We start from the raw sequence: 12,385 nt of genomic DNA on the forward strand, positions 1-12,385 counted from the left end.
GGGGCCATGGGCTTGTGCCTGTCATCCTAAGTAACTTGAAAAGCGGAGGATGAAAGAATTGTGGTTTGAGACCATTTGGGGCAGACAAGTTTGTGAGATCCCTTCTTAACTGATAATGGGCTGGGTGTTGTGATGCACATCTGTCATCCCAGCTATATGGAAGGCTGAGATTTAGAAGATAGAGGTTCTAGGCCAGCCCAGGCAGAATAGCCACAAGATTCTGTGTCAACTAAGAGATGCTGAGTGTGTGTTTCCCCACTTAAAAAGACTAAAAGAGGCAGGTCGTGGTTCAGGCATGCATCTTGGCAGGAAGTAAAACCCTATTAAAAAAATAACAGGTAGTAAAGGGCATTGTTCAGTAGTGAAGACCTTCCGGGCAGGCACAAGGAAGACCTTGAGTTCAAATCTCAGTGCTGCCACACACAAAAAAGTCATTGTCTTAAAGACTTTAGGGTTGCAACCTACCTCTGAGAATGCATTCCAAGTAAATAACCACAGATGTGTGTCAAGATTTAGCTATTCACTAAGATAATCAACAGAAATTAACACATGGTAGAGCATGCAGTCATGAAAAATGACGTTGTAGAAGAATGTATAATGTATAGAAAAACATGTATAAAATATTGTAAGCTTAAAAAATAGGTATTAAAGTCACGTACATCTGGGTGCTGGTGGCTCACATTTGTATTCATAGCTACTCGGGTGGCTGAACTCTAAAGATTGCAGTTTGAAGCCAGTCTAGGCAAGAGTTCATGAGACTCTTATCTACACATAACTACCAAAAGGCCCCAGTAGAGTTGTGGCTCAAGTCATATAGCTCTCGCCTTCAGTGAAAAAGCTAAATGACAGTGCCCAAGTTCTGAGTCCAAGCCCCATGTGTGCTGGCACAAAAATAAAAAACAAGACAAAACATAAACATACACAAGCCAACTGTAAGATTATGCCTGTAATCCTAGCAATGAACTCCAAGATATAGAAACAAGAGACGTTTGGGGTTTTGGGTTTGTTTGTTTGTTTTTTGTTCTTTAATGTACTGTGTGAAGTTCTTTTTCTTTTTTTTTCCTTTGGTTTATCCCCTGTTGTCACTGTTGTTTATTTTGGTACCCTGAGTCTTGTCTATATGTGTATGTGACTGGGGGAAGGGAAGGAGAATCACAAAATGGTGAGACCAAGGACAAAGGGTGAACCAATGTAACAGCAATACTAACTAGACACTATGTTGGAAACGAACTTTCCAACTTGGAGGGAGGAGAGTTGGTGGGGAGGGAAAGTGGGAGAAAATGAAGGAGAGGGTAACAGTTAACAGTGTTAACTGTTCGACAAGAAATGTATTCATCACCTTATCTATGCAACTATAACCCCTCTGTGTATCACCTTTACAAAAAAAAAAAATCCAAAGCCCGAAAGAAAAAAAAATGATGCTGAGATTTGAGGATTGAGATTCAAAGCCAGCCCAGGTAAATAATTCCTAGAGACTCTTAAATCCAATTAACTAGAAAAAAAAGTACAGCTCTAGTCATAGAAAGCCACACTTGAGTGAAAAAGCCTAGCAAGAATGCAATCCCTAAATTCAAGTCCCAGTACACACACACACACACACACACACACACACACACACGTGCTGATATTGCTGTGCCAGTTCAAATGAATAACTGGTCATCTATAATCCCAGCTGTCCATTAAAAACTCTGAGCTGATACAAAAGCAGCTCCTAGAAGACTGTGGACACAATAGCAGGTGAAATGTGAAGCAAAGTGAAAATTAATCAGGTCCTTCAGGGTGCGTTTGGAGGACTCATTCTTCTTGTTCTCCAGATGTAACCAGAGGGCATCTGATTCTTATACTGACACAGAAATTCCAGAAGAAGCCTCTCACCAGCCAGAGGACACATACTCATAAGACACTATGTTGGCAATGAATTTTACAACTTGAGGAGGGGGGAACGAGGCAAGTGGAGAAAGTAGAGAAAGTGGTAGAAAACAAGGAAGGAGGTAACAATATTCAACAAGAAATGTACTCATTACTTACATAACTGTAACCCCTCTGTATAACACCCTTAAAATAAAACTAAATTAACTTGTTTAAAAAAGCTTCTTTGTAGTAGACATTGTGATTCCTCCTTTCTCCCATTTCCCCCCTTCTTCTGGGTATCAAAATCCTCCTGTGTGGGGGAGGGGAACCAGAAGTGAAAGGAAGAATGCTCTACAGGACAAAGGTCCGTATCCTTTCTTTCTTTTCTTTCTGTCTTACTCTGAAGGCACACATAGTTCTGTCGACAGCATGACAGGCTAAAAGTCTTAGTAGACTCCATGCACCTGGCAAGGCGATCCAAGGAAAGGGAGAGCTGCAGACTGGAGAGCACAAGAAAAAGATGAACAGCACGGATATATGGCCCTTATGATGGAGCTAACTTGAGACTTAGGCATGAACAAAATGGACCTAAAGCAGAGCAAACACAGCAACAATGGAAATACCACATAAACCATGCTCTTATCTCCAAATCCTCTGAATGGTGCCTGATCCATTCAGACCCAAAAGGCAGAGAAAAATCTTTGAGATTTCTGATAACAGATTCCTCATGAGACAGAAAGGATCTGAAACTAGCTGGTCTCACTGACTGATTAAAAAAAAAATCAACACTCTCCATAAGGTTTTTTAGAGGACACAAAATCTCTCTGTATAATACTTTCAAAAAGTGCTTAGGGTATAAACCAAAAGAACATGAAATGCAAAGAACAAAAAGTCAGACCTATATTATAAAAATTAGCAGATGCAACCTTTAAGATGGTGCAATATTAGAATTATTAGGTAAAGATTTTAGGATAATTCTTCAACAATCCTCTTATAAAGTAAGGTGAACACTACTGAAAAGAATGATAGAAATGCATCGCTAGAAAACAGAAACTGTAAAAAGGCACTGGATGGATATACAATGAAACATACAATATCCAAATTAAAAAAAACAAAAAAGGATGGATTCAGGAAAATGATGGAGACAACAGAAGAAAGATCTGGTAGTGCTGAAGATATATATAGAAATTATAAAAGATGAGCAAATAAAAAATAATCCTTAAATAGGTAACAAATAAGTAAATAACAATAAAAATTATTGAAAAAAATAAAAATAGAACTAGAAATAAACTGACCAAATCCACAACAACCTGTAAAAATCAATATGCCTGACATTCTTACTATTGGAGCCCCAGAAGAACAGACAAGAGAAAAAGCTATTGCAACAGCGTTTGGAAAGGCAACAGCTGAAACCTTTCCAAACTGAGTGAAAGACATAGACCATAGACTCAAGAAAGATACACTCATAAAACTATAACCAGACATAGCCTAAGCAAAGTAGCCAAAATAAAAAATGAGAGAAATCCTAAAGGCAACCACAGAAAAACAATGTATTACATTCAAGGAAGCAATGGTTTGAAGACTACAGATTACTCCTCAGAAATTATAGAGCCCAGATGACGGTGGCACAAGATTTTCAAAGTGAAGAAAAACTATTAACCAATGAGGTTACATTCTGCAAAATTTATCCTTCAGAAATGAAAGTAGAAAAAAAATACTCTCTGCTGAGGGAAAAGGAAGAGAATCTGCTGCCAGCAGATCTCTTCTTTTAATGAAATGTGGAAATCAGTCATCAGGATTATACAAGGGGGAAATGAGCACATAAGGACTGAAGGCAAAACTGAAAAACTGGTAATATCTGGGAAAATAAACTGTACAACTCAATCGGCTCAAGAATTTTATGGTTAGTAATGAAAGTTATAATTGGCTAAGGGATTGTCAGGTTATATAAATGCAATAAATACAACCAGTGTAATAGGCAGGGTAAAAGTAACAGGGCTTCCATGATTTACTGTTAATACTAAACTAGTTACTGTTATTAAATTATACACAGCAAGTTGTATATATGGTAATCTTTACAGTGATGTTAAATAGTACAAGACTAGGGGTACAGCTCAGCAACAGTGTATACTTAGCATGCACAAGGCCCTAGGTTTGATCCACAGCACCAAAACAAGCAACTAAACAAATAACTAAATAAAATAATAACACATAGGAATAGCCAACAGCTAAATTTAAATGAATAGAGTAATAAAAACAAAATTGTCTCAAGCTGGGTGCTGGTAGCTCATACCTGTAATCCTAGCTGCTCTGGAGGCTGAGAACTGAGGATTGCGGTTCAAAGCCATCCTGGGCAGGGAAGTCCATGAGACTCTTATCTCAAATAACACTAGAAGACCACAAGTGGCACTGCGGCTCAAATGGTAGAGCACTCACCTTGAGCTGAAGAGCTGAGGGACAGCGCCCAGGCCCAGAGTTCAAGCCCCATAACCGTCAAAAAAAATTGTCTCAGATTAACAGATGGAATTTTGGGGTATATAAAAAAACTTTACATGCAACCTATAACAAAGCTCCTAGAACTGATAAATGAATTTAGCAAAATCATAAGGTATAGATTAATATGCTCAAATCAAATATATCAGTATATGCTAATAGTAAGTAACAAAAAAGTAAAATTTAAGAAAATAGTATTGTTTATCTCACTAAAGAGGATTTAGGGAGTAATTAAATATGTCCTTTAGCAGTTGAGAAATGCAAAGTATAACCACAATGAGATAACCAAAATGACTAAAGTAAATAATAATGACAACATCAAATCATTCACACAAATGGGAAGAACTTTATTACTCAAACATTTTGGTGATATCTGCAATTTTAAAATGTGTGTTATAGGAAGGTGGGAAGGTGGCTCAGTAGTAGAATGCTTGCCTTGCATGCATGAGGCCCTGGGTTTGATTCCTCAGCACCACATAAGCAGAAAAAGCTGGAAGTGGTGCTGTGGCTCAAGTGGTAGAGTGCTAGCCTTGAGCTGAAGAGCTGAGGGACAGTGCCCAGGCCCAGAGTTCAGGCCCCATGACTGACAAAAAAAATGTGTGTTATAAAATATATAATTTTTCTAACACAAATGTACATCTGTAGTTGATACTATGTGTTTCCATGTGTGTATAGCAATCCAAAATGAGTGCATCTTGAAGCACTAATGTGCTGACACAATCTTAAAGGCTAACTAAAGATAATATGGAGAAGCATTGCCTGACTTCTTAGAAATCCAGGGTTCCAGTGTGTATCCTGTTCAGGTCCACAAGGAACAGGGTAGAGCAAATGAATGAGCTCATTGCACAGGGACAGGACTACCTGCAGGTGCAGGAGGAACTGTAGGAGCCCTTTAACTGCCTCGCCACAGAGTAAGAGTAGAGGCTATGTTATTACGTAATTCTAGGCAGCAGGACTGTTTCCAAGCACACTTAGATTACAGAAACATTCTGATCCAGAGTGGAAAACTGAAGTATTGTTCACGCTTCCACAGAACCATGTGACATTTCAGGGGAACACAGTGAATCAGGCAAAAACCCTCAAAAGCAGTTACGGATTTTACTAACTATTATACCAGACATGGAGGATTGGTGCCCGGTTGGGCAAAGAAGTGACTTCAACCAGCAGTCAGCTGACTGTCTGCAATGTCAATAGCAGCTGCAAGTCTGAGAGGGGGCAGTGGAAATATGATAACTAGCTCCCCCAGTGTGGCAAACCCACCTTCTGCTTTATGTCTCATCCGAAAGACACTGGCCAAGGAAGTAAAGAGGCATCTATGCAAAGGATCATTCTCCAAATCCTTCCTCCTACATAGGAATCAACATTATATGTACATTTGGGAGTCAAGTCTAAGACTCCTGTAGGAAAAAAAAATGTATCTACTTTTGTATGCCTAAAATAAAAAAATAAGCCAGGCACAGTGGCTCAAGCCTATAATATTAACTACAGGGGAAGCGGAGATGGGAAAATCATGGTTCCAGGCTAGCCTAGGAATAAAAGTTGACAAGATTGTATGTCAGTCAAGCAAGGGCAGGATGCGGCTGCAGTAATATGTGCTTGTCATTCTCAGTGATCTGAGGATGCACCAAGAGGATCTCAGCCCAGGCAAATGAAAAGCCCTCACCTGGAAAACAGCCAACACAAAAAGAGAGTGGAGGGATAACTCAAGTTGTAGAGCACCTGCCTAGCAAGTGTGAGGACCTGAATCCAATCCTCTGTACCACCAAAATATATAAATGTATGTGATAAATAAAATAAATGAACCAAAAACCCACTTAATTTTGTTCTCTGAGTAGTCACTGACCTAGTGGCCGTCACATAACACTGTGTAGTTGTGGTGGGCTGTAAGATACATAAGTGACATGTGGAATCTCTTCTTAAAATGTCCTTCCCTATTTAAGCCAAGAACTACACTCGGAAAGGTATCTTATCATAAGCATGTAAGTAAATAGAAGACCCAGATGTAAAATTTAGGAGACTTAGGCAGCTTAATTCACTTCTTTCACATTTTTCGAAATGTCAAAATTTCTCACATCCCAAAGCAAAAAAGAAGAGGAGGAACAAGAGGAGGAGGAGAAAGATCACGCAGGTAAGCTTGACCATTTCCAGCTCGTAGAACAGCCTGAATGGTCCACAGGGGTCCTACTTTATTCTACTCCCCTGTAGTTTTCTTACCCTCCTGTGGCAAGTTGGATTTAGATAACAACAACCAAGAATATAGGTTGCATTACCTTAAACTTCCAAAAAGAAAAAATTCCATTGCCTAGCCAAAATACAAGACTCTGCTTTGTTTTTTTTTATAAAATTGTAACCTAAGATGCATGAAATATGCAAATATGTCTTTACTTTTGCTAAAAACAACAAAGTTAAAGGTGTTATCTATGATGCTACTCCACAATGTCCTATAGATAATAATAATCAGTGATAATCTTGAAAAGTCAGTGTCTGGAAAGAAACTGTCTTTATCTGATAAATCGTGACACTTCCTTTATTCTACCAGTATGGGGTTGTTTGTTGTCTGCTCTGGAGACTGCCTAAATTTATTTCTTAATTGCAATAACTAGCCCATCTTTGGGGCCTGATACCTGTTTTTCTCTTTTATTTTCAAGCTATATTTTTTTAAATTTCAGCTTCTTTTATTATTATCTTTAAGCAATTGTACAAAGGAGTTGCCATTTAACAAAGCAGTTTATAAATACACTGAATCTTTTTATTTTCCAGTCTTGGGGCTTGAACTCAAGGCCTGGGCACTGTCCTTTGGGCTCTTTTGCTCAAGGCTAGCACTCTACCACTTGAGCCAGAGCACCACTTCCCATCTTTTATGTTTATGTGGTACTAAGGAATCAAACCTAGGGCTTCATGTATGCTAGGCAAGCACTCTACCACTCAGCCACATTCCCAGCCCAATACATTGCCTCTTGATCAGTACTTTCAACATTCCCACCCAGCCTTCCCACTCCTTCCCTCACTTTTCTTAATTCTGCAGTATGTACACTGTGTACACCCATTCATCTACTCCTCTCCCCTGGACTCCATCCCACTCCCTTTCAAGCATCCCCTTCCTGAAGTTTATTTTGTTGAACTTTGACTTTGCCTTTCTAAGAAATCACACTATTTGAGCTCTCCCTTGAATCAACCTATTTCGGTTAATACATTTGTATACAATTACATACCACCCATCATATTTACTTATATGTTTATAAGCTAATTCTAGTCAAGGTACATTTTTACATATTCTTAATCATGTCACAGTGAGAGCACTTTAAATATGTTTTGAAAGTAGACAGAATTAATGCATGCAAGGCTGGGCCCTATATAGTATTTCCTATTGAATTAGGAAATGACACAATGCAGTTCCCAGAAGCCCTAATCACACTAACAGGTGCACAAGAACCACTTGGTGACCAATTGTGACACAAATTATGATTCAGAGGGAGTGGGCAGCCTCAGTCCACACTCTGAGTAGGCGGGGTCTCAGCCCCTACATTCTGCCGGCGCATGAATGGAAAGACAGTTAGGAAGAATGCCCTAAGAAATGAAGACTCTCTTGTGTTACTCTCTAAGTAACACAAGCTACGTCACAAATGACATAGACAGATGCCTGCTTCCATCTTTAAAATTCCAAAAGCCTCAAATCCAGTATCATTATTAATGTAATTAGTTATAACAACGAGCTCACATTTTTTCAAGTGCATTCTCACTAACTTGTTAGGTAGCTTACAATTCACAATGAAATGAAATTCTAGTGGGTATTTTATTTAAGTCTTGTTATTTGAAGATTTTTTGAGAAGTCTTGGGCTTGAAACTTCTGGAGATATTAAATGGAATTGGAAACATTGTCTTGGTGTGCTGGGCAAGGGAGGGTCCCCCCAAAATGCCCACATTCTAATGCTCATGTTAGGTTACACTGAGATTTGGGGATGTTCCTGTGACTACAAACATTTTCTAAGCCCCTATTTTATTCTAAGTGCTACTTTGAAGCATCAACAAACAATGCCCTTTTGTATTTAATCTATGCTGGCTTTATTTTGATTCCTTTTATTATTTGGGGGCAGGAGGCAATTTGGAGAAGAATTGTGTAACTAATAGGTAATAAATGAACATTCTCAAGAGAATTCATCAGCTGTGATACTAAGGAAAGATTTCAATATCCATTTGCTGTAATTTTTATTTTCTTCTAAATTCCAGTAAAATGCATTCCTTTCCTGAGCCTGTATGCTATGTCATAGTTTCTGAAATACTTCACGGCAAAGAAGAAGCCCTAGAATTTCCAGTGCTCAGTTGTGCTCAGTCTTTGTAAAGTCTCACATTGCCTATGTAATTCGTAGGTATGCCTCCACATGGTTTCATGGATGAAGCTTTAGCTAAAACTAAAATGAACTAATTTAGCTAGTTTGTTGTGTGTGGTACTGGCACTTTTTTCTAGGTCAGAGGCTTTAAAGCCAAGTGTTTTAGTTTTCTATTGCAGCAATAATGAGTTACCATATATGCAGTGGCTCAAACAATGTACGTTTATTATTTTACAATTCTGGAGGTCAGAAGTCCAAGTTTCACTGGATTAAAATCTGTATCAGGGGCTGGGAAGGTGGCTCAGTGGTAGAGCGCTTGCCTTGCATGCACAATGCCCTGAGTTCGATTCCTCAGCACCACATAAGCAGAAAAAGCTGGAAGTGACACTGTGGTTCAAGTGGTAGAGTGCTCACCTTGAGCTGAAGAGCTGAGAGACAGAGACGAGGCCCAGAGTTCAGGCCCCATGACTGACAACAACAACAACAACAACAACAAAACGTATCAGCAAGACATTGTTTTTTTGGGAAATACCTTGATGTTTCCAGGTTCTATGTGCTTCCCACATTCCTTCGCTCATGGCCTCTCCTCTGTCTTAAAGCAAGCCATGTCCATCTGTCATTTTCGTCCACAGTCATGTTTTCTTCCATCAGATTTGGGTCTTCTCCTGCTTTTCCATTCTGCTTTGAGGATCTCTAGTAATCATACTGGGCCTAGCTGAGTATTCCAGAATAATTTCTTACCTTCAGATCAGTTGATTAATGACTTAAGTCCATTTTGCTATGTCACCTACCACATCCACAGGCTATGGGCATAGGCAGTGCACACCTCTGGGAGCCTGGATCCTGCCTACCATACATAGCCAGTGTTTCTCTTTCCATCTAATGTTTCCAAAAGCAGTTTAGGTCTTACAGTCTCTCCATATTAAGGGGAAAACAGTCCTTGGAGATGACTGAAAGCCACAATGTGTATTTCAGCTATTGACCATGAGCTGGGTCAACTGGAATGATTCTAATGCCCAAAGAGAGATATGAATCTGGCTGGAATGGCCAGGATATATTAGCCAGAGATTCCTGACTCCTACTGGAGTAAAGTGATGCCACCAAAAAATACAGAGTCCAACTGTGGCCATTAAGACTGGTTCCCTGACTCTGCAATTCAAGTTGGCCAGAAAAGAGGCCCTCTTATTAAAATCCCGAGAAGCTAAAACCCTTCTCTAAACTTGCTCCAATAAGCTGAGAACCACTAAAATTGTCTGAAGCACTTGAAAATAAAGCTTACTCAGTGCTTTAAAAAATAAAAACGTACAAAAAAATGTAAAGGTAGGGTTTAGGAGCCTGCTCTTTTCCTGGCATGCTACAGGACTGACAGATTGGTTGTTTTAACAGCTGTGAGAGGCTTAAGCTCTAAGAACTCTAAATCATCCATAAAACAAACAGTCACACTTTGCACTGGTGTTTTTACAAATATTTTTCAGATGTGCTTCTCATAAGAACTCTCTGTGGAAGACAATTATTCAATTTCAATCAGGAGTCATAGAGTGTCAAAAATCTGAATGTGAGCTTAAAGTCCTTGTACAAACAGAGGGCCCAGATATAAATACAAATCAAAGTAAAAGTTTGAAACTTAAACTGGTGGTCTACATACTAGGGTAGGAATAAAGCAGCATTGTGGCAATCACTGTCAGGTAAGGTAAGTCCAATTATCTAATGCTAAATTTGAAACTACATTACAAACTAACTCTAGTACTGCTTCATGTCAAAAGGTTATAATTTCTTCTGAAACCTGTTTTCTAACAGACAGTAGGTAAAGCCAACATGAGAAGTGCTCGTCTTTCTTAGGTCAACAGACATCTTTGATTTCTACTCTCTCATCTGCTACAATCATCTAAGACACGGCCATGACACAACAGGGCCCAAAGAATCTAGGGGTCACTTGACAATCCTCAAGTCATTCCACGGCGACCTCACTTGGAAACAGAATAGACAAAAGGATATAAAAGGACTTTTGTTCACACAGTTCCTGAAAGGATTGTGGGAAAAAAATCTAGGCACATATATTTAAATAGCACCTTTGCATCTCTAACTTTTAGAAGGGACACAATTTCTGGTGCTCTGTATAAAGTATAAATGATTTCTGTATCTATTTACCAGCATATCCGGGATGATATCAGATATGGTATCATTCAATGATATCAGATATGAGATACCAGCATACACTGAATCTATGCAAAATGACTACTTCATCACTTAATTGGTGAAGTCAATTCTCACTGACAAGCCAATCAACCCTTGCAGGCACCTAGCTTCTGTGTGCTAAAGACTAGGTGGAAAAATGGCAAGCACAGAGCCTTGTCATGTGCTCCTCGTGCGGATGAATAGGAGGAATAGAAGAGTACTGGCAGGGAACTCTCATGTTCAGAGACAAATGAGTCTCAGAAGAGCTGCAACTGGAAGATCTGAAAGTTGAAACCTTTGCAACACTGTTCCCCTGAGGGCAGTCTTCTTGTGCTTAGAATACTGAGGGAGAACTTAACATTCTTCTCCCAAGTATCTCATCTACTACACGCTCTAAGATGGTATTTCTAAAGGTTCTGACTGTATTTCTGTGAGCATTTGATGTCTTTGAAGAGATCTTGAAACAGGAATCAATTTCTCTTCAGTAACATGGAGAGTCCACAAAGACCATAACCCTTCAAGCTTGGCTAACCTGGAGTAGAATCTTGGACAGACAGTTCTAGCATACCAGGAATTGTGCATTTTCTCTGAGAACTTCACTGTAACTTTGGAACTTCACTGCTTTTGCTTGAGCCCTCTACCCAGGGTTAATAATCTTCTGGTTTGTGTGTGATGTTTCAACACAAAAGTCACCTTTTGTTTATATTAGTGACCTTTCACCCTTTTTTAACCATTGCCAATTACAGCTATCAAATTGTGCAAACTTACTTGGGAATCCGGACAATCACTCTGGAATGCACCTTGGAAATCTCTGCCCACCCCCCCTCCCCACCTTCCCTTCTATTTCTAGGAAAAAGATGAAAAGAAATTACCGACAATGGGCCGAACGCAGATGCAAAGAAAATAACTTTATTGGGTGCTTTCTCTCCCTTAGCCCGAGGATCTGGGCAAAGCTCCAAGTGACAACTAGACAATATTGCTTCCTTTAGGTGCTGCACGTTCATAGGATGACAGGTGTTCTGGAAAACACCCGGTGGGCAAAGGAGTCAGAAGGCCACTCAGGATCAAGGACATCCGATGCTTTTTGGCAACCGAAGAACCTTCCCTCTGAGAGGCAGGTCTGTGTCCCCACTCCAAATGGCCTGTCACCGGGTTCTGCCCCACCTCCATTTACCAGGTAACCAGTGGGTGGCTCAGAAGGTGCCAAAGCCAGGCCTACACGCTGGCTCACAGCAGAAGACCCGAGCACAGGGTGCTGAGCACGGGCGGCGCGCACGCGCACAGGTGCTCACACCCCCAAAACGCAGTCACCCCCGGTGCCGGGTGGGTGGATAGAGGAAGGAAGGGGAGGGGACGGCCTTACCAGATCAATGAACGTCAGGAATTTCCAGCTCCCTCCGTAGGTCTGATGCGAGGGCATTTCGATGGCCTTGTAGTTGCACAGGATAGAGCAATAGGACAGCAGGATGGCCACCCGCAGCACCTGGCACGGGACAAGCGCCATGTTCACCAAAGGCCTGGGCAGGCGGGGCCGGGCG

General features: G+C 40.3%; 1 protein-coding gene across 1 annotated transcript in view; it reads right to left on the reverse strand.

Moving 5' to 3' along the window:
• Aig1 (androgen-induced 1) overlaps positions 1-12,379 on the reverse strand; it is a 217,025-nt gene extending 204,646 nt beyond the window's left edge. Inside the window, exon 1 of the mRNA XM_013027025.1 lies at positions 12,211-12,379. Within this exon, the coding sequence (XP_012882479.1) occupies positions 12,211-12,351 (141 nt within the window). The 5' untranslated portion in view covers positions 12,352-12,379. The remainder of the gene's footprint in view (positions 1-12,210) is intronic.
• Between the last annotated feature and the right edge of the window lie 6 nt (positions 12,380-12,385).

This window comes from Dipodomys ordii, unplaced genomic scaffold (assembly GCF_000151885.1).
Source record: "Dipodomys ordii isolate 6190 unplaced genomic scaffold, Dord_2.0 Scaffold98, whole genome shotgun sequence".
NCBI lineage: Eukaryota > Metazoa > Chordata > Mammalia > Rodentia > Heteromyidae > Dipodomys > Dipodomys ordii.